At 38.6% G+C, this 23,819-nt stretch overlaps 1 protein-coding gene across 1 annotated transcript in view; it reads left to right on the plus strand.

Moving 5' to 3' along the window:
* The window catches only part of MAD1L1 (mitotic arrest deficient 1 like 1), an 899,456-nt gene that overhangs the window by 406,384 nt on the left and 469,253 nt on the right, over positions 1-23,819 (plus strand). Inside the window, exon 15 of the mRNA XM_043978850.1 lies at positions 10,089-10,223. Coding sequence (XP_043834785.1) covers positions 10,089-10,223 — 135 coding nt within the window. The remainder of the gene's footprint in view (positions 1-10,088; positions 10,224-23,819) is intronic.

Below are 23,819 nucleotides of genomic sequence, written 5' to 3' on the forward strand. Positions count from 1 at the left end.
CTGCCTGCCAGGTACAGTGCGCCTGCTGCGCATGTCAGACTGCCTGCCGGGTTTTTTTTGACTTCCGGGGTGGAGAAAAGGAGAGAGGCCTTTTTGCCTGCTTGGCGGGACTCCTGACGGCGCGGCACGGACTCTCTCTCTCCAAAGGTGGCCTTGTCGGTTGGTGGCCTTGTCGGTTGGTGGCCTTGTCGGTTTGGTGAGTTGTTATAAGGAATATAGACTAAGCTTAGACTTAAGACGATTTGTATTGTGTTTCTACTTTCCTATCCTTCTAACCAACATCACCTTGTGACTATCATAACTATAAATAAAAAGGTCTATCTAGAAAACCAAAACCTGCTTCCATTTACTAGTTTGGGAGATAAATTAAGGGAAAGGTTAAGTAGGGGAGATTTATGATCTAATATCCAATTTTAAATCTCACAGTTTGGCGACCCCGAAGGGACCTTAAGGACCCTCCCACCCTCCCTAGTTTGGCCATAAGCCGGCTAATTCGGTGGATTTTCCAAATACCCCCCCCCCCCCCCCCCCCCCGCGGACTTTCCCTTTGTCTAATCTCCCTTAAAGACTTTAAGCCTCTAAAAGTCTTGCTTTAAACAGAAAAGCCAGCCCAGTTTAAAGGGCAAGATGCTCGAATATTCTACCATCCCTTTGATTTTTCTCATCGGAATGTATTGGGACAGCATAACATCCCGACTTAGAGGAATAGTTTATTCAATGGTCCTTCATAACATTATTGGTTTTTTCCTCATTCAGGCAGCAAAAAGTTTTTTGTATAATAGTATACGTGAGAATCTTTGGGAAAATACGTTTAATATAAGTAGAAATTTTATGCCTGCAATTGAAATACCTTTTAATACCACATCCATAGTTCATACGACTAAGGATTTTATTTTTTTTTGTTGTTTTTTTTTTGCTTTTGTTATTATCATTGTTTTTGTTATTATCATTGTTATGATGTGGGGGAAACTCTCACATATGGAGAGAGACCTCAAAATGGCTGTTTCTACTAGAGATGATCCAAGTTCAGAATCAGATCAGCAGAAACTACTCCCTCTGCAGGAAGCTATAGAACATAGTAAGAAGGGAGTGCCAATTCAAGTCAGAAAATATAGCCCCTTTAGACCAAGTGACTTGAGCGCATGGAAATCAATCATCCCTAGTTTTGAGAAAAATCCTAACACTGTAATTTCACAGTTAAGGACTATATTTAATGCATATCAACCCAGTTGGGCTGATGTTACTTGCCTTTTGGAAACTTTACTGTCCCCAACTGAGATTACAGATGTTATCTCAGCAGGAAATGCCCTTGTTGCGAAAGGTAAGGCCGATGTGGAATGGCCTCTAAAGGATCCAGAGTGGAATTATAATGATGATAGGGATTTCCAAAGATTAAAAGATGCTAGAGAAACACTTCTGAAGGGAATGGAATCTTGCTCTAGAAAACCAGAAAACTGGCAGAAATTTTTAAGCCTACCTCAGGAGGCTAATGAAAGACCAAACAGATTTTATGATAGACTTTGTGAGGCCGCTAGACAGTACACCAGATTGGATCCAGTAGATTTAAGAGATTCCTGTATCATTCTCAACACATTTGTTTATAATTCACTGCCAGAAATACGCAGATACTTTCTGAAACAATGTCCAGACTGGAGAAATCTCTCAGTAGATAGAATTAAGGAACTTGCAAATTATGTCTTTGACTCACGTGAGGAAGATCCAGATCACCCTAAACAGAGCATTCTGGCACCAGCGATTACTAGTCAGCCATGTGGATACCGGAGCAAGGACACTAAGGTGTGTTGTTACTGTCGTAAGGAGGGGCATGAATTGAGAGAATGTAGGACTTGGAGAAGAAATTCTAATTCTAATTACAGGCGAAATCAAAATAGAAATAGATCTTTTTGGAGGAATACAGAAAGGCAGTACCAGAATAATGGTAACCAAGACCCCCCTCAGAAGAGGACACAGGAATGATGGTGTCTTGGGGAGGAATGGAACATAGATAATGAAAGCCATATATTCCCAGATCCGGATTTTTTGAATGCACTTGTGCCAGTCCATTCACCTCCCCAGAGTAATGAACCACATGTCACCTTAAAAGTGGGGGAGACTTATTATGATTGTCTGCTAGACACAGGAGCCTCTAAATCAGTATTAGTAAGCAAACCAGATGCTGGGTGTAGACCTGTAGGATATTTGAATGTAGTGGGAGTCTCAGGAAAGAGCCAGAGAGTGGCAAAATTGAATCCTCGCATGGTATCTATGGGGCCCTTAACAGTAGAACATTCATTTTTACTCATGCCTGATGCCCCTGTAAATTTATTAGGTCGTGATCTCCTTTGCAAGCTTAGAGCAACCATATCTTGTGCTCCAGATGGGGCTGTCTCCTTACAATTGCCAGAGGATACTGTTCATTTATTACCAATTTTACTTACAGAAGCTCAAGGAACAGCAGGGGAGGTATCCAAAATCCCCTCTGACATTCCTGAGTCTTTATGGGCCTCATCCCCTAATGAGGTGGGGCTCCTTAAGTCTGCCATGCCTGTTACCTTTAAAGTTAAGGGGGGACCACCCCCCTCCATTCCACAGTATCCATTGTCTAGGGAAGCAATAGAAGGGATCACCCCTATAATTGAGGCTTTGAAAAGCCAGGGTATTATTATTCCATGTCATCACTCTCCATGCAATACTCCCATTTTGCCAGTTAAAAAACCCAAGCCTGCACCATTCATAGGTGAAGAGATTTCAGATAGACCTGAGGTAGACGCTAAAGAGGTAAAAACCCTAACGATAGCAACTGTTAAAGAGCAAAGAAAGTTCAGAGGAAACAGGAAGTTCCCATTTAAGAATCCCACTGATCAGTTAAATGCTTTGGGACTCAGTCTTCGTAAAGTATCAGGAGACGGAAATTGCCTTTTTAGGGCTTTAGCAGACCAGCTAGAAGGTCACTGTAGAAATCATCTCAGACACAGACAAGAAGCTGCTTCTTATATGATTAACCATAGACAAGAGTTTGAGTCTTTTATAGTAAATGACTCCCCTTTTGAAGAATATGTTGATGAATTAAAGAAATTTGGAAAGTGGGGAGGAAATGATACAATTGTAGCATTTGCTAAGCAGCATCAGCTGAATGTTGTGGTTCATCAATTAAATCAGCCTTTATTGAAAATCAGTGGCACAGACAAAACTGATGCTACAGAACTCCACATTTTCTACCATAAAGAACATTATGACAGCATTAGAAAGATCAATGACAATTCAGAAACCCCTGCCACTTTGGCATGCAGAGAATTGGGGAACCAGTTAAAACAATGTGGCATACCCCAAACTCTAGCAGCTTAAATACCTTATAATTTAACAAGCATTTCCTTCTACAGGCAAAAGCACTGAAGTACATGGCCTAGTTTTCTGGCCTACCTCAACTATTTTTTTTTTTTTATTAATTTTTGGGTTTTTTTTGTTTTTGTTTTGACTTTTGAAAGGCACTGAAAAGACCTGGAATTGACTGCACCTTTAAGTTCTTTAAGAGCACAAAAGGGTGCTTAGCGAATCTTTTGCTTTTTATTTTTTATTTTGGTTTTGCTTTGGTTTTTTTTTTACTTTTGTTTCTTTTGCTTTTCTTTAAAACTAAATTTTGTAAACTAAGTGATTATTCAAAGACATTTTAAGTATATGCTGTGGGTGAGGCTATCGGGCCTCAGAAGCTACCAGAATTCTTCTTTTTTTTTATTTACTCTTTCTTTTTGAGAGAACCATGAGTTCTAATGAGTTTTGTTTTATTTATTTATTTTTCTCCTTTCTCTTGTATGTTGTTCTGTTTAACTAAAAAGTACCAGAAATTGCCTGATACCTCACTGAAAACATTGAATATTGAATCTTGCTAATTGAAGTCTTATTTCTTTTTGATGAATTAATCACCACTTTAAGTATCTGCTACTGTTATACCAGAGAATTCATGTATAAGATGATGTGGTCTACTTGCTAAAAGAAGATTATGTAATAATGTCTAAAAGAAGATTATGTAACAATGTCTAATATAATCAGCTATTTACATTCGTTTATTATTTATATGTCATTATACTCTGGGTATGGTTTGGAATTATTGTATATATCACTAATATATTCTCAGTTATGCAGCATAGCACACATTTTTACCATCATATTGTCTTTGGTGAAATTAATGAGATTTCAGAAATATGGAAACTTATCATTTCAGAGACTAACTTGCTGTGAACTCTGACGCAGGCCCTGGAGAGAATATATGTGCAACAAAAGGAGAGACAGGTATACGTAAGTCCATGGTTTGCTTATGATGGTGACTATGTAGAGCACAATTACTAGGCACAGTCCAGTATTCATCCTCTCTCCCTCCTAATTTAACCTAATTTAACTGAACTTATTTATCTTTTTATCTCACTCAGTTGAATTCACCTGTGGCCTAGCACAATCACTGGCTGTCTCAGAACCATGAGATATGGTATGATAACCTTTCCATAACATTTTCAGGTGTCATGAACACATACTAAATTTGGCTTTGATCCAGACACATGGTGGTAAAAAGTGTTACACATTGCATAACTACCTCAACCCTCTATTACAAGTCTAACCATATAAAGGAGGGAATGTAATGGAATTTATTAATTTGATCATTGACAATGCTATGCTAAGGTTTTAAAAATACAGCAATTCAAACAGTTAAAGAAGATAATCCAGCTTTCCAGACCAGAGTCCAGAATCCAGTTTTCCAGACCAGAATCCAGTTTCCTCCTGATGACATCTTACCACTTCAAGAAGACAAGAGAACTCAGAGACTTTATATGAACTGTTTTGCTTTATTAGCTTTTACTATCTCCTTTCTGTTATATACTATCTGTAACATGTACTCTCTGCAGAGGCTCTCCCTTTGCAAGACTAATGTCAAAGCGTCGGTTCATGAGGAAAAAAAAAAATCGCCCCTCTGGACAAAACTTTCCTCTCTTCCTTTTCTGTATTGTTGTTCGCATATTATTAGTCAGCAAAAGTTATTATATTCTTTTTACTGTTCCATCAAGGAAACATTCCGTTTCTTGAGGAAGCAAAGGGGGGAAATGTGGTAAAATATGAAAGTTTTTAACAGTCGGTTAGGATAACTGAAAGACGCCAGTTTTTCAAGGACCACCCTTTTGGGGAGGAGATGAACAGTCCGCCTGCTGCGCATGTCAGACTGCCTGCCAGGTACAGTGCGCCTGCTGCGCATGTCAGACTGCCTGCCGGGTTTTTTTTGACTTCCGGGGTGGAGAAAAGGAGAGAGGCCTTTTTGCCTGCTTGGCGGGACTCCTGACGGCGCGGCACGGACTCTCTCTCTCCAAAGGTGGCCTTGTCGGTTGGTGGCCTTGTCGGTTGGTGGCCTTGTCGGTTTGGTGAGTTGTTATAAGGAATATAGACTAAGCTTAGACTTAAGACGATTTGTATTGTGTTTCTACTTTCCTATCCTTCTAACCAACATCACCTTGTGACTATCATAACTATAAATAAAAAGGTCTATCTAGAAAACCAAAACCTGCTTCCATTTACTAGTTTGGGAGATAAATTAAGGGAAAGGTTAAGTAGGGGAGATTTATGATCTAATATCCAATTTTAAATCTCACAGTGCTAATCCTCTAACATCGTGGCAGTTGTGAAAACAAAGCTCAGTACTTTGGCTCTGTGTTTGCCTCTCTTGGTTCTCAGAAGGATAGCTTAGTTCTTTGAAGGTAAGGGTTGAGTTTTAAATAGTTGCCATATTAAGCGCTAGTATTTTGTGGATAGTGGATCGGTTGCTAGATATAGCTAGCCATCTGGATTGGCCATTTAAGCTTATTTGGTACCTGCAATATGTTACATTACGGGCAGTTTTACGGGAACCTGAGTTCATGGTTGCTTTTGAAATGGGATACTCTAAGCCAATTAGAAACCATTTTTCTTTTACATCTTGAACGGGAAGTTAGAAATGTGAGCAAAAAAGCCATGAGCTAGATTGAGAAATGTACAATTATTCTTTGGGGCCCCATTGACAGCAGGTGAGCTCTACCTGGTATTCCTGAAGACATGAATCTGTATTATTAATATTAATAATATTAAAATATATAAAAATATTAATATTGTTTCCCCACCCATCCCTTAAAGCAAATGTGGTTCATATGACCTTGTCCAAGAAGCCTAGAAACACTAATTTTAATCAAGAAATATTTCTTAGCAATTACTATGTATCAGGCATTGTGCTAGCTCCATGGGATATAAAGACAAAGAGTAGAATAATACCTATTCACAAAAAAGCAAATCCACATATAAATATAAGGAGATAGAGGCTACAAGGTACTTTGAGAAGGAGATTACCAACAGTTGGAAGGATCAGGAAAGGCTCCATATAGAAGATCCTGTGTGAGCTGAGTCTTGAAAGAAAACATGATCCCCCAGTTGGCAATTGATATTGCAGGACCAAAAGTCTGGGGAGAGTTTGTTGCTATTGTTGGTCAGTTGTTTTTCAGTTGTGTCCAACTCTTCATGACATCATTTGGGGTTTTCTTGACAAAGATACTGGAGTGATTTGCCATTTTCTTCTCCAGCTCATTTTACAGATGAGGAACTGAGACAAAAAGGGTGAAGTGACTTGCCCATGGTCAGTCACACAGCTAGTGTCTGAGGCCAGATTCAAACTAGGGAGAATGAGTCTTCCTGACTACAGACCCAGTACTCGATCCACTGTACCACCTACCTGCCCCAGGAGAGTCTAGGGCTTGGTTTATAGAACTGGGAGTCATCTATATAGAGATGGTAACCAAACCAATGGGAGTTTGTGGTTACCAAGAAAGATACTATGAAGGGAAAGGAAGGGAAGGGAAGGGAAAGGAAGGGGGTCCAGTATAGTGCCATGGGAACATATTCAATTAGGGCCTATGGTATGGGTCATGAAGTGGGGCGGATGGAGGGAGGGAAAGGGGGTTGATGGAGATGATTGAGGCTGTAATCCATTGGAAACATCTGAGGGGTTATCATGAACAGCCAAGTAAAGTACCACCTTAGTAGAGGTGAAGACAGAAGAATTTTGAGGAGAAAGGGAAAGGAAAGAGAGAAAATTGAAGGTGAATGGCCACCATTTTCTCAGTGAGCTGAGAGGTGAGATCATCAGATGAGCAGATAGCAGAATCTGTGGGAGATTGGAGGAGTGGTTTTGGAATGACCTCTGGGGAGAATGAGATAGGGAATCAGTTACAGAAAAGTAAAACATTGTTCTGTAGCACAAAGTCACTGTAGAACACAGATTTATGATGTACTTGATCAGTGTAGTCCTGTGAATCCAGAATTGAGGTTTAGCAAGGGATGAATGGTGAGGGATTCAAGATAGATGACAGTGTCAAGGTGAACTCATTAACTCTAGGGTCAGAATTGGGAAGGTAGGATGGTAAAGTCAGAACAAAGAGTAATGGCCTGAGAAAGTGCTGTGGAGAGATTCGTGAGTTTTGATGAGGGTCAAATGGGCTTAGGAAGTATAAAGCATAGGAGGCTATAGTCATAAGAGGAATGTCAGAGTTTTTAATTAAGAAATCATAATATTTATGAATTACAGTGAGTCCAAGGATTGAAAGGAACTGAGGATAGGGAGATTAGGGAGTTGGAAGGATTATCAACATGAATGTTGACATGTCTAGAATTCAGACAGGAGTTGGGGAGGAAAGAAAATTCGTGAGCTAGGTGCTGAAATCCTTGAGCAGGGAAGGAGAGTGACCTAAGAATCCCTGTAATGATCTGAGTAGGGTAGAAAATTTTAATTGCATGCACTTCAAAGGAGTACAGATCTCTGAAGGATCAGGGTAAAAGAAAGGCTTGGAAGTGGGATAGAGAGCAAGGACTAGTCCATCTCTCCCTTTAGGACCCGTGTGTTTGTGGTGGGTGGGTGGAAAGTTGAATGAAGGCACCAGGGAGGACCCGAAGATGAGTTGCCCTGCTTCTCTTTTGATGTGTCTGGTGCAGGAGGGTAGTATGCATTGCTGAGGTGAGGTCCCCAGTAGGCACAAGTACCATTGTGCAGACTTTGGTCTGATTTGCCTATTCTTCCTCTGCTAGGATTTGGAGCTAGTCCTCTAGGCATTGTGGGCTGTGATGGACTGCACATCCAATGATGAGCTTTTTTATCTTCAGTCATAAGGAGAAGTGATGTTTGATTTGGGCTGCTCCTCCATTCTCTTCAAAAGCCTCAAGCCCTCATCAGTGATTCAACTGTAAGATTCTGATAGTAGGAGTGAAGATAACTTGTGAACTCAATTGGAAGAATGAGTCATCAAGGCCTATTGAACAGGTCTGGAAGTAGGGTGATGATTTTGTAATCCTCCCCACAGAGGGCTTTTATCATGTGTGAGAAGGAACTTTTTCCTCAAGGAAGAAGTTGCTTATGGATTAATATGTTTGCTATTGCCAAAGTTCTGATAAAAACATTGCTCTTAGGATAACCTGCTCTAAAATGTTGGATCTGAGGAAACCAGATGACCCTTTTAATATAATTTGCCACTTTCATTTATTTGTGAACATTTGTGGATCTTTCCAGAATTTGAAGACCTTTCATGACACTTGTTCCTGACACTCCATGTCCTTTCTTCTGTTCCAAAATGTTTTATCGTCCTGTCTTAGCGCATTGTTTGGTGCACCAGGATGGTATTTAAGTTTCTTACATTTTCTTTCCCCCTTATTGCAGTTCCTTTTTAAAAATTATAACTGTCTGGGAAATTTAAAACCCACCTCCACTCTTATTTGAAAATTGTTCATCATTTTCATAATTAAATTTCTTCTCTCAGCTCCACATTATACTAAAAACTTGGAAATTTAGTCTCATTTCATATGAATGAAGGACTTAACTGCTTACTGTGGACTAAGCACTGTGTTATGCACTAAGTTCACAAGTACACAAGCAAGACAGTCCCTGTCCTTTGGGAACTTAAATTTCTAAAAGGGGAAGACCACAAATATAGGGGAGAATGGTGTCCATGGAAAGGAGTTTTATCCAGCTGAGTATGACAATGAAGCGTCCATAGTAATAATGTTGATTTCATTATATCTTTCAGAATAAGAAGTAGAAAAGGGGAGGGAGCTAGCTCGGCAGTTGCATAGGCACGGCAGAAAATAGCCAGGGTGAATAAGAGTTTACTTGGTCTCAGGGAGTATAGAACTGACTGGCTGAGCCCCCTTTGGCCTTGGTCACTGGTTGTGATGTGTACAGCAATCGTAGTAACAGAGTGGAAAATGGAAAATGGCTGGAGTGGAGATGAGGACAAGTGTTTCCAGGAAGACATTGAATATCATCTGTAGAAATTATTCTTTTGCTTCCAAGGCCCTTTGGACACAGTTCTGAACCCGTGTTTAAAAGGCTTTGATTCCCTCTATCTTGACTGGCTCAATAGCTGGGATAGTGATTGTCTTCTTTTACAGTCATTATTTTGGCTCTTCATTGATGTTGATCGTAGCTCTTAGAAAATACAAGTGAAAGAATGGATTGTTTCAAATGACTTTAGGCAATCTAAGGAAATTTGGTATGGACCATGCTTTTTCCCACATATCACTGCTTTTATTTGGTGGGATGTATCATTCCATAAAAGAAGGGCTTTGTGGGAGTTGAAGGAATTTCTCCAACTCCTTTGAAAGATAAGCACTAGATAAAATTTACCTTCGTGTTGTCAATCCTACTCACATAGATCACTATTTTTTCCTCTTTCTAGACATTTGGGTTACCTCCTTCCAAGTCCACTTCCCTTGGGATCATTTCATTCCATTCCTGCCCAACCAAACTTTCTTTCTAGGACTTCGCCATATTGTCCTTTCCATCTTTTCCTCCAGGGTCTTTTCCAACTGTTTTGCCTTTTTCTAGTCCAAGTACTTTCTTCAGAGGGTTCCCTGAGGTTTAGGGAAGTTACATAACTTGCCCCATGTCATATAACTCTTATGTACAGGTCATCTCGACTCCCATGTCCAGCACTTTATCCACTATGCTAGCTTATCTATCTCTTCCAGTTCCACAAAAGTCTTTTAATAATGACAGTAATAAAACTTTTAATTCATTTGTTTTTCTCTTCCTACAGGAGAGAGATGTAATGAGATCTATCTTGGACAATATTGAAAGTGATATGTCCCCATTAGAGCATTCTCCCCAGTTGGCCCTCCAAGTCCATGAGGACATGGTGCAGAACTTGCATGCGAATTGTGCCGAAATGGAGGTAAGTGAACCTTACAGTTGGCCCACCCCTGAGATGGGCTTTCTGCAGTGAATATGGATGACCGCACACATTTATATTGCTTTTTGGCATAATTGGTATACTTACTACCACCGAAAAGCACTCCATCTTTTATATCTTGTTTTGCATTCTGAAAGGCCCAAAATAGTTATTTTTTTCAATGTGACCTGAAGAGATAATTTAGCCAGTGAATGAATCCTATCAAGTCCAGTCAAGAACAGTAGGCATTTATCTATGGTTTCTAGGTTTTGAAGCAAAAGAAATTGAGCATGAGAGCTTGGGGAGTCATTCCATTCTAGAAGTATTTGGTCTCATTTTGGAACAGTCTCATCTGTATATGTGTGAATTGTCCTCTCTTTACTACAAGGGTCATATTTGCCATCTGGGGAAAAAAAAGAGCTTTCTTTTATTTTCTTTTGTATTTTGATAAACACTGAAGAGGCTGTTAAGCTTTATCTCTGGAAAACTCAGAACTGGTTTGTTTGGTGTGAAAACTTACTGCTTTGAATATACAATTCAATATTAATAATAATACACAATTTCACTACAGAGTCGATTGTTTTTTATACAGGTTTTCAGTTTTCTTTTTGTCAGTGTAATTAAAGCTTTTAGAATAAAATCTTAAATTATTAAAATTAAAGCTATTAGAATAAAAACACATGACTGCATCAAGGTGGTTTTTTATTCATGGATTTATATCTCTTTGTCATACGTCTCTGTCATATGTCTCTGTCTCATCAATGGCTTTTTTGTTTTGTTTTGTTTTTGAGTGGGCCAATGAGGGTTAAGGTACTTGCCAAGTGTCACATAGCTAGTGTCAAGTGTCTGAGGCCGGATTTGAACTCAGGTCCTCCTGTATCCAGGGCCAGTGCTTTATCCACTGTGCCACCTAGCTGCCCCCTCATCAACACTTCTAATCAAAACTGAAAATGCTTCATATCTTCTTTCTTCTCCCACGATTCACCTAGCTTCTGGTCAAGATAGTGACTGGAAAAAAAAAAAAAAGAAATGGTAATCAGAAGAACAGGGAGTTTGATCTTTGGTCAGATCTTGGAGCTATATTATGAAGGGTGTATTAGATAGCATCAACAGTCCTTCATAGGATGAAGTATAGATGCAGTGCTGAATAGAAGGACCATACTTCCAGATGTATAAATGGCAGTCAGGATAATAGAGAGCTTTATTTTAATTGGGTGAAATTCAGCAAACATCTAAGTGCCTGCTCTGTCCAAGGTTTCTATGAACAAGTATGTTAGCTACTGGTGACATAAGGATATAGTAAGGCAAAATTCTCATTCTGAAATTGGAGTAGTAAGATGAAGGAAGGAAGGAAATAAATTATATAACTAATTATATAACTATAACATAACTTGAAATAAATGCAAAGGAGAGAGTCAATAAGAGTACTTTTCAAGGCTTGAGGAAGGACAAATCTTGAGTGATGGCATCAGGTAAGCCATTGTAGATGATATGAATTGGTCCTTGAAGGTGGGGCAAGATTTCACTAGAAAGAAATGTGACTGGGAGGGTAAGTAGCAGAGTCCATCCTTGGCATGGACAGTGGTAGAGCAATAGTACAGAGATGGAAGAGGTCATCATGGAAGTAGGAGATAGGGAATAATCCAATTGGCTTGAATATAGAGCATGGGAAAGAGTAATGTGAGATTAATCCTAGTAGGTTGGAATGGTGCTATAAGAGAGGAGATCTTGAATGCTACGAAATCTACTTTTGAGTAAGGATATCATGTTTTCAGAACCGTGAATAAGCAAAATTATGCTGGACAAATGTGAAAACAGATTGTAATATAGACCAGTTAGGAGCCTATAGCAGTAGTAGTTGGAAGGCAGCTAGCAGAGTAAGAAATTATGTTTCTGAACTAGAATGGTAGAAACGGGAGGAGGAAGGAGGGAACATCTTTGAGAAATAACAGTACAATCAGCAGAACTTGGCAACAGATTTAATGTGGGAAATGAGAGCAAAAAACCCCTCAAAGATGACCTATACATTTTGAGCCTTGGAGACTGGGAGAAATAATGGCATGTTCACCCGAAGTAGGCAAGTTAGGAGGAGGGCAGGATGGATTGGGGTGGAGAAGGTGGTACTTTCAATTTGGACAAGTAAGGAGGTCTGTGAGGTACACGTTATCTTGATTTAATGTGTTATTGGGATTCCAGGTAAAAATATCTAGTAGACATTTGGAAATGGAGGTCTAAAACTCTGGGGGAGATATCAGGTTTGGAGAGTTAAATTTGACTCACTTTCAGAAGGAATTGGTTATTGAAGCTTGGAAGAGGGTGAGATTGCAAAAGAAGAGAGTGGAGGAAGGGCACAGAAGGTGCATTCAGTATCTAGTGGGGGGAAAGAAGGAGAACCAGCAATAGTGAGAAGATACTGGAACTGTGATTCAATGTCACAGAAGTCAACGGAGAAGACAGGATCAAGAAGGAAGGGGTGGTGCACAGGAAAGTCAAGGTTAATAGGAACTGAAGGAGGCCTTTAGAGAGCATTAGTGGCCTTGAGAACAGCAGTTTTAGTAGATTGGTTGCTCCAGAAGGCCCTTTGCAAGGAAGGGGCTGAGGAGTCTGTGGAAGTAGAAACAGTGATTATTCTGTCTAGCTGTTTGATGGGAAGGTGGAAAGAGATTGGTATGTTAGGATAAGTGCAGGATGTTTTTTGAGGGGGTTTAAGTGTGAGAGAGACCTGAGCGTCTTTTCACTCTAAGGTGAGGGTGCCAATAGAGAGGGAAGATATCATGACATGGAGGATATTTGATGATAGATAGAAGTCCTGTTGTGTTTCGAGGACTTTCCATAGCACCTTGCTGCTGCTCAGATGTGAGCCTCATTTTTGATGGCACATGTGTCAAAAGCAGGTGAGGATGGGGGGCAGCTAGGTGGCGCAGTGGATAGAGCACTGGCCCTGGATTCAGGAGGACCGACCCGAGTTCAAATGCGGCCTCAGACACTAAACAATTACTGGCTATGTGACCCTAGGCAAGTCACTTAACCCCAATTGCCTCACCAAAAATAAAAAAGTACAGAAAAAAAAAGCAGGTGAGGATGCCTGTGATTTTGAGAGATGTGTTTTTGTCTGCTGCAAAAGTGGTGTTAAATCATCCAGCCTTATCTTAAGAAGGAACAGAAGGAATCATGGACAGCTTTCTGCACATAATAGGTTCTTAATAAATGTTGAATTTTTTGAAATGCCTCATTTTGTGAGCAAAAGGGAATTTGGGGCCTGGTTGAGGGTTGATAACACAGACAGCAGTCCTGTGCTGATGCAGTGAGTTACTGGACTTGTTAATATTTGATCAGAGGTGTTTGTTCTTCATACTTTATAGCTTTATGTGCATTTGTTATTGGTTAATTCTGCAGAAGGATGAGAATGAGCAATCAGTTCTATTTTTCTCCCCTCTCTTCATCCTTCACTTCTCCTCATGCTTTTCTGACTCTCCTCTCTTTTTTGGTTCTGCTTCCTACCATTTGTTATAAATGTGGGATTATGACCATGTTGATATAATTACCAATGCATCTCACTGTCATTCTTTCTTCATCTTGCCTCTCTGAATGGTGAATTTCCCTAAACTTGGGATGAAATATCTCTTGGTTAAAGAGTTGTCAACTTTTTTTTTTCGTTCCAAAAGGAGAAATTTGTGTGGCTTACATCATTCTGACTCCAATGACCTTTCTGCTGTAGTACTGGATGGAGACACAACATAAAGACACAACATGTATCTTTATGCCCTGATAACTCACCATTACATTATCCATCTATTCATTTTAATAAAATGTATTATATAAATGTGCAGTACAACCGACTGATGCAAAGTAACAAAGCCAAAGTTTCTACCCCCAAGAAGCTGAAAATTCAGTTAATTCCCATGTACTTACTCATCCTCTGAAGAGCTGTGATGTTGCCCAATCCAGACAACATTTTTGCGGGGCTCATGATATCCCAGTTCTGGGCATTTATTCAGAATGGACTCTCCTGAAACAGGGAGGCTTTTCACTGTGACGAATTCTGACCAGGATGGCCTCAAAAAACCATCTGACCCAAGCCATCCTCATAGTTCAGGTCATAGCTTATTGCAAACTCTGCGTCTGTCTTTTCATTTTCAGTTTTGTTTTAATAGGAAAGAGAGCTAGGTGGAACACATAATGAAACCAGGTGAATTGGATCATGTCAAAAGCTGTGTGATCCTGTAGTCAGCTTCTGATTTTCATTTTGACAGTAGAATATTTGTCATTAGCCTTGTGGCTAATGTGCCAAACTACCTTGATGGTTTGAGAGGGAGAAACACAAGCAGTACCCCCAGACTTAGAAACAGTTGATACAACTGTAATTACTGTGCTCTAACTTTGAATTTAGGATTTGAAAGGTTAACTCCGGCTGTGCAAAATGAAATCATCATAAATATAAGTGCATTAATAACCATTTTATTACAACACATTTGGCTCCATATGAAACATTAATGAAGAGAGATTTGCAGGGAAGACTCACACTGACACCTTCAATAGTCCCCAGCATTTTTTACATTGAGAGATTTATACTGTCTGTACTTACCATATGTACCCTTATCAATTAATTATGAGGCCGACAGTTTTGGCACATCAAATACCATATGTTTTGATTTTATATTTATATATATATATATAGCAGGAGAATTAGGGACTCTGTCAATGACCTCAAAACTCATTGACCAAATATTAGCACCTTCTCAGCAGCTGTAAGAGTTGCACATCTGCTGGTTCAGAGAAGCAGCACTGCCGAGACTTGTAACAGGCCTCATAAAAGGGGATCTTTGTGCAGTGAGGTGCTTAGCTGTCACCTTCTGTATTTAATATGCGTAAACTTTACATGCAAAGGTAGTAAAAATGTTTATTCAGTTGGCTCATAGCTTTTCTTTGCTTGTCTCCTCTGCCTCTTTTGGCCATTCTCTATCATATTTGCATCTTTATTTTTTCCTCCTCTAAGGCACTGTCACCATTCCTTCTTTGTCATTTTCTACCCTTGCTATAAACATCTACCCCACCCCTTCATTTCTCTCCCCTATTTTATCTCACATAGGAAGAAGGAGCCTTATACATAGAGTCATATTTGGAATGTCAAAGGACTGAGTTGCTATGATGAAAATTATATTTAAACCAAAGTTACCTAAAAATGATTTTTCAAATTGCACACTTATTTTTTCAAGATGGCATACTAATGTCAACCTCTGGCTTTTTGTGGTGGGTATGGAAGGCCATATGTTGTTATTGTTGGAATGGATTTTGGAAATTTATTCCTCTTTTTATGGATGAGGGAATTGAGTCCTCAAGAGGGCAAGTGAATCGAACGAGGTCATACTGAGATTTTGTTGCAGAACTTGGTCTACAAACCATCTCTCTTAGCCCATTTCATATATATGACAAGTTTCTGGTGACATCAGTGGAAATCTTGGAGTTTCGGTTATTATTCCTCCCCAAAGGTCTCAATACTTGTAGTTTTTCTACTGTCTCAGAATATTTCCCACAATTTTTCTTTTCTCTTTCTTTACTGTTATGCATAGTATATGTATATACTTATCAGCCGAGTCTAGAGACAAGAGGCAGTATTGTCATCTCTGGAGCTAATGCAGATATACTTAATGCACCAGTTCCTCACTCACTGAATCAGTCAGAGAACTCAGTGTGTTTCCTCTTGAGGGAGCAGATCTGTTACCTGTATACCTTGCCTCTTCTGTGCTGCAAATTTGAGTCCCTCTAGTGCTGTGTCACTGCTCACACCTCCCCCACCCCCTAAATCCTCTATCTCCAAAGCCAAGGTGACATTTAACATGTTTTCCATAAAATGAATTGACTTTTGACCTGTTTTTGTGGTTCTTGATTTTCCTCACACTTGCAGGATGATGGCAGTACAATAAATAATAAAATTGTTGTGATTTGGAAATCAGGCATTTTTCTGCACTGATATTGAAATCATAGATAGCATGAGTATCACAGGACTTTGGATCTTGTCACCTGGCCAGTTTTATTGGGGATGTTTTGCATTATCATTGTCATGCTCATTCTGCCATTCTGGGCATTTTCTACTAATCATAGTAGCACAACTTTTCACTGGGACAGAATAGCCAAGGAAATAACAAAGGGAATATTCTGATACAGATTCCTGCACCTACCAGTACTCCCCAGGCAACTCAGGATATCTCTAGCATTCCAACTGGAACGCCCATCCCAACTTCAGCTTCCAGGAAGGACTCTAGCCTCACTCTGAATTCTATTCCAGGCCCTAAGCTGCTGTTCCTCTTTTTCCCCAAAGTTGTTGTCTGCCATTTCTGCAGAGCTGCTGCTGTTGGGATTCTCCACTGAGCCGTGGCTGCTATCTACTTAAGTTGTCTTTGGTTACTAGGGCTTCTTCCTTCCCAGAAGAAGGGTTATTGTAGACTTGTAGTAGGCTTGGCCAACATGTATAAGACTAGTCAACACCTCTTTAGCTCTTTTGTTCATTAGGCAAACTGAGACCTGTGAAAGGCTAAGGTCTCCCACTCCATCCAGGGCCATCTCCAGTTGTCCTGAGAATATATCTTGCCACTGGGTTCACATGGCTCTGGAGTAGAGAACAAGACTGGTGACTTTGCTCAGCCCTTCCTCATTTCAGTCCGATGCATTGCAAGTCATGGCATCTGTCATGGTCTTCTTCCACAATGAAGGACAAACAACGAAAAAAACAAGTCAGGCACAAGGGCATACAGAAGGTGGTCTTGGTAATCCCTTTAGAGGAAATTCCCCATGGCTTTTATGATATTTAGGTTGCTGCTAGTATTTTACTTTCAGCTCCCATAATGCTGTAGGCAGCTAGTACAGGGGCCATGCAGATTACCTAGGAACTTCAAAGCTGGTTCGTTGAAGCACTTGGCCACACTGGAAAAAGTGTGTATAGAAGGGAGAGGAGGAATTGGCAACATTTCACTTGTGTTTCTGCCTGTAGCCCCAGGCCTTTGTCTTCATTACATAGAGAAGGTTATAGTTTCAAAGAAAGAGGATATTAGTGGTAATTCTAGCCACAAACACCCTTCTGTGAAATGAAGGAACTGAGGAAAGATGTAAGGCAAGCCAGCCTAGTTAGTTGAGTCTGTGCTCTATGTGCGTATTTGACCTGAATTCTGTCGTCCTTTAGGGTTTTCTTAATTTACTTTATTTCAGGAATTGTGTGTGTTCTTTTGATTTTGCTCTCACCTCCCTGCCCTCATTTCATGTCTAGCCATATGGAGTCTGAATTCTTTGTACTTGTTGTTTCTTATGGCACAGTAATATTATATCACATTCATAACCTAGTTTGTTCAACCTTTCCTTATTTGTTACGGCCCTTCAGTTTTTCTTTGTCCTGCATTCTCACACTTCTTCCACAACCTGTTTCCTATTTAAATCCTAATTTGATGCTTCAATGCTTATTTTATGTCGTGCCTTTTAAGACATTGTTAGAAAGAGTTAAAAATTGTCTGTTGTAGCATTTTATAAGCAGTCGCTCCACAGTAACAAATAGCTCAATTCCTTTGGGGTGCCTTGATGGGCCCTTGAACACTACCTGCTTTAGTTGGGGAAATGCAGGAAGTAGAAGATGAATTGGCCCTGACTTTCTTTAGAGAGTTTAAAATTGGGTTATTTTCTGTAACACATTTGGGAAGAAGAGATAACTAATGTGTGTTTACAGTTCATTTCCGTTTACCACAATAGTACAGAAAATTCCACGTGGGCCTGAGTCTTTTAATGTTGAAGGGTTTGCCTGTGTCTGGAGATAGGGCATTCAGAGTTGTCTTTCCCATAAGGTTGGGTTGGGGGGCAGGGGAATGCCAGGTAGCATGGTCAAGCATTCCCCAAAACTGCAGTGTTCCTGTTGCCCACCAGATGGCAGCAGATAAACCCTGCATGATCACTTTTTTCCTTTTATCTGTGATACAATGCATCAGTACTCTCTCACCTGCTAGAAATACTGGGCTAGGGGAGGGGAAGGGGGGGGGGAGAGAGAAGCACTACACTCCCCAGGGAAGAAGAGGTTTTTTGGTTTGTTTTACAGGGACCACAGATAACAAATGAAAACCAGGATAAGCCTCTGATCTTAGCCCTCACATTTGCCAGGCTTGTAGGGCATTAATTGTGATGGAGAGGGCTTGGGGTATGTTCTGTCTGGACACTTTTTATTCTCTAGTTTTCCTTCTCCCTTTCATAGACTCCTAAGAGGAGAACAAGAAAGTCAGGGAACTTATGAAGTGTCTGTCTGGTCCAAACCGATCATTTTACAAGAGAGGCAGGGAGGTCTCTGAAGGTGAAGTGGCTTACCCAAGGTCACATGTGGTATAGCCAGTGACAGAGAGGCAAGACTTAAATGCAGATCTCCCTCTTGCTTGGTCATTTTCCTTAGAAACATCTTGTTTGGATCTCTCTCAGAGCTGGGTGGGGGCAGCTTCTGTGCAGGAAAGAAATTTATCATCCTCTATCTTATTTTTTATTATTTTTATTTTACTGGGGTAATGGGGGTTAAGTGACTTGCCCAGGGTCACACAGCTAGTAAGTGTCAAGTGTCTGAGGCCAAATTTGAACTCCGATCCTCCTGAATCCAGGGCTGGTGCTTTATCCACTGCACCACCTAGCTGCCCCCCTCCCCCCCACTTTAAAAAACAAAACAAAACACTGGAAAATTTTTTATTCTGTGTGTAACAGGCTAACTGGATACAGCTTAGATGATTCCAATTTTGTTGGTAACATCCAGAGCATCATAATCTGGATCAAATTGAACATGTCCCTCCAGATCATTGAGTTGACTTTGACCACATGAATATCTAATAGTTTCTTTACTGCCTGCTTGATCTGACGCTTGCCGGCCTTGGCATCTACGACAAAGACAAGGGTGTTCTTCTCTTAAGTCTTCTTCAGAGAAAACTCATTGGTCAAGGGGAAACTCGATGACGTGGTCATCAAACTTCTCTCCTAGGGGTACTTTTCTGAGGGTGTTTTGAGTTGCTTCCAAAGTTCTTGCCTTGAGTCTTTGGAAGGTGGGGGACATTGGGATCTTTTTGTGGCCCTTCATCACCGCCTTCTTTTCCTTCAAAGCCTTGGACTTGGCTTCTGTCTTGGAGGGAAGAAAATTGCTTCCTTCTTCACCTTCGGTAGGATCTTGGGGGAAAGGCTCCACCTTTTCAAAAACATTTATTAAGAACCTTTTGTGTGCAGAGTACTAAAGAAGAACAGAAGGGAGATGGAGTACTTACCTTCATGGAACTCATAAGTTAATAGGAATATTTGGCAGAGGCACATGTATAAACAATCATTATCAAAGTAGAAAATAAGTGTAAAAATGCTATGTGAGGCAGCTAGGTGGCGCAGTGGATAAAACACCAGCCCTGGATTCAGGAGGACTTGAGTTCAAATCCGAGCCCAGACACTTGACACTTACTAGCTGTGTGACCCTGGGCAAGTCACTTAACCTCACCCCCCCCCCCAAAATGCTATGTGAGGAAAAAGGAAAGAAGATAATTTCTAACTGGAGGTATTTATGGAGGATCCTTTGTGGAGTAGATCTATGAAGGCTTCATGGAGTAGATGATACTGAGCTAAAGTTTGAAGGGATCACTGGGGAAATCTGATATCTAGAGACTATGTCAGGTTGGGAGTAGAGTACAGTCTATGAATGAGGCATGGGATGATTAAAGTAATTTATTGAATTCCTGTTTGGATCCCAGCTTTATGGTGTAAGAGGATAGGAACCTCAGTTAACCTCTTAGCTTCAATTTTGTCACTTTTGAGAAGAGATTGCAATATTCATGTTATCTACCTCACAGAAATATTTATTAAGCATTAACTAACAAAGGAAAAAAGATCAACAAAACTAACATACACTTTTACCAGCCTGATAGTAAATATCATGATCCATATTTATATTACTCTACCTATGCAAAGAAAGGAGGAAAATGAAATTTTTTCATTTCTTTTTCAGGATCATGCTTGATTAACATACTTATGCAGTATTCAATTTTAGTTGGTTGTTTTTTTAAAATTTACATTGTTGTAATTATTTTATAGATCGTTTTGCCAGTTCTCTTTAGTTCATGTGTCTTTTCTTCTCTGAAGAAAATTTCATATTCATGATTTCTTATAGTATATTAGTATATTATTAGAATCATAAACCACAGTTAATTTAGCCATTCCCAATCAGTAGGGACTCTCCTTTGTTTCCATTTAATTGCTACCACAAAAAGTGCTGCTATAAATATTTTAATAGATATATAAGATCTTTCTTTCTGTCTATCTTTGATCTCTTTTGGGTAATGCCTAGTATTTTAGTCACTTTTTAAATCAAAATTCCAAATTCAATTACAGAATGGGTGGTAAAACTCACAGCTTCACCAATGGCGGATTATTGTACATTCTTTTCCATGGCCTCTCTAACATTGACTATGCTCATCTTTTGAAATCTTTGACATTTTGCTGGGTCTGAGGTGATATTTCAGAATTGTTTTATTTGCATATTATTAGTTATTTAGAGCAGTTTTTGATGTGGTTATTATTTTCTTTTTTTATCTATTTTTTCTTTTCCTTGAAAAACTTCATCTTATGACCACTTGTCTATTGGGGAATGGCTTTTGGTCTATGTATTTGTGTTAGATCCCTATATCTTGGATAGCAGATGATTATCAGAGATATTTGATACAAACGTTTTTTCCGTAATGAGAAGTTTGCATTCTTATCTTTTTAGTCTGTACAATTTTCAATTTCTTGTTCTTCAGAATCCTTTTTTTTATCTGTTCTTCTGACCTCTTTCCATTGGTTTGCTAAAAAATTTTTTTTTAACAAAAACTAGTTGTGAAAGGTATGTAATGTGAGTCTATTTTTATGATATAACCATTAATATTCTGGTCCCATATACATTTTGCGCTTTTTATATTTTGATTTATTATAAAGTTTTGGTCTAACTAATTTCTGCCAAACTACTTTCTAGTTTAATTTTTTTGCACATATTGAATTTTTTAATTCTGAACTTATGTACCAAATAAAATAAGCATTTTCATATACAAAATAGAATAGAAAAAGATGATCACATGAGAATATTATGTTTAACTTATTTTTCCTTTTAAATATAGTAAATTTATGACATAATGTTCAAAAATGTCCAACTTCTCTGTTTTTCCTTCTGGCCTTCTGTGTTCCTTTATGCATTAAAAATACTTCTATGACCTTTTATTTCTTCTGTCTCTGTTTCTCTATCTCTTAAAAGGGAAACCCTACAATTCCTTCTCAGTTGAAAAATAGGAGGACCAAAACTCTTATAACAAAAATGCCTAGCGAAGCAAAACAAATTGCTACATTGTCTCTGTCAGAAAGTACACATCTCATTCTGTACCCTGATTCCATCTCCTCTTTTTGAAGAGTAGGCAGAAATGTGGAGTCAGGAAAACTTCAGTTAAAATTCTACCTCAGACATTTACTAACCATGTGACTCTGGGGAAGTCATTTAACCTCTGTCTGTCTCAGTTTCCACATCTCTATAATGGGGATAATAGCACCTCCAGGAGTTGTTGTGAGAATAAAATGAATTGGTTTGGAAACTTTAAAGTGTTATATAAATCTTAGCTATTGCTCATCATCTGTCCTTTGGAATCATGGCTAGTCATTGCATTGGTCAGAGATCTTAAGTTTAAATTGTTCGCCTCTTTCTGTACACATCACTTTGTATCAGTTCATATAAGTCACAGATTTCTCTGAAACTATACTTTTGTTATGAAACAACAACATTCCGTGAAATTCATATCATACAATTTGTTTAGCCAATCCTCAAATGATGGTACTCTTTGGTTTCCATATCTTTACTATGACAAATATTTAAATATTCTCGTTCACACATATCTTTCCTATCTCTTTAGGGTATAGGCTAGTATTGGTGCTATAGCTGGGCCAAAAGGTATATACAGTTGAATAACTTTTAAGGTATGTGTCCAAATTGCTTTCCAGTTTTCCAAACAGTTCTTCTTAGATAGGAAGTTTTCCCCAAGTAATTTATGTTCTGGCATTTATTAAACAATGTATTGTTGAGTTTGTTGACTTCTGATTCTTCTTATCTAGTCTATTCCATTCATCTACTTATTCTATTTTTTAAAAACTTTCCTTCATAGTTTTGACAATTATTGCTTTATAGTATAATTTGAAGTTTAGAAATGCTATTCCCTATTATTATGGTATAAGAAGTGTCCTGCAGAATGATTTCAGAAAGATCTGGAAAGACTTATATGAACTGCTATGTGGTGAAGTGAACAGAACCAGGAGAATGTTGTACACAGTAACAGCAATAATTATCTGATGAAGAAATGTGAATGACTTAGGTATTCTCAGTAATACAGGGATCCAAGACAATCCCAAAGGACTAATGATGAAGCATACTATCCACCTCCAGAGAAGGAACTGATATTGATTGAATACAGACTGAAGCATGCAATTTTCTTCACTTTTCTTCATTTTTTTTCTTTTGAGTCTTCTTATACAAAATGTCTAATCTGGAAATGTTTCAAAGAATAGCACATATATAACCTATATCTGATTGCTTACCACCTCAGGGGAATGGGAGAGTGAGGGATAGAATTTGGAACTCAAAACTTTAAAAATGTTTTTGGTTTTTTTTAAAAAGAAAGAAATGCTATTCCCTTTTTATTCCTAATTTTTTCATTTGTTTGAGATTCTAGACTTTCTGTTTCTCTATACCTATGCATTTTGCTACTAATTTTACCTAGCTTTATGAAATATTCCCTTAATAATTTAATTGGTTTATCATTAAATATCTAACTTTACTTTGGTAATATTATCATATTCATTATTTTTGAATAATTCAACTGTGAGCATTGAATATCCTCTTATTTATCTTGCTCTTTATTTCATTAAAGAGTGTTTTAAATCATGTGCATAAAGTGGGTTTTGGTAAAACCCCACATTTTTTGTAGTTTATTGTTTTTTTTTTAAATGTGGCTTCTCACTGTATCATTTTCTCCTGGATTTTTCTATAAATACATAGAAATGTTGGGCATTTTTGTTTCATTTTTTGTGTTAGGTATATCTATTTTTTTATTGGTACTTTAATAAAACTATTAATTGTCTTAGTTTATTTGCCAGTTCTCTAGGGTTTTCTAAGTAATCTGTCATTGCTGTTTCTAGTTAAGGATAGTTTTATCTCCTGTTTACTAATATCTGTGCCTTTATTTTTCTTTTTCTTATTACAAATGGCTTTATTCTAGAACTGTCAAATAATAGTGGTGAAAGGCTATATCCCTCTTTTGTTCTTATATTTATTTGAAATGTTTCTCATGTTTCCCTATTACAGATAAAACCAGCTTTTAGTTTTAGATTCATACTTTTTATCATACTAAAAAAGGCGTCCATTTGTGTTTTATTTACTTTAGTGTAGATGTATTTTGTACTTTTATAAAGGCTTTTTTTGCATATTTTGATATAACCATATAGTTTGGTGTGTGTTTGTATTTTAATATAATTATTTGTTTTCCTAATACTGAGCCATCCGTGGATACAAGAATGTAAATCCAGTTGGTCATAGTGAATTTT

Source organism: Dromiciops gliroides, chromosome 1, assembly GCF_019393635.1.
Source record: "Dromiciops gliroides isolate mDroGli1 chromosome 1, mDroGli1.pri, whole genome shotgun sequence".
In the NCBI taxonomy this organism is placed as follows: Eukaryota; Metazoa; Chordata; class Mammalia; order Microbiotheria; family Microbiotheriidae; genus Dromiciops; species Dromiciops gliroides.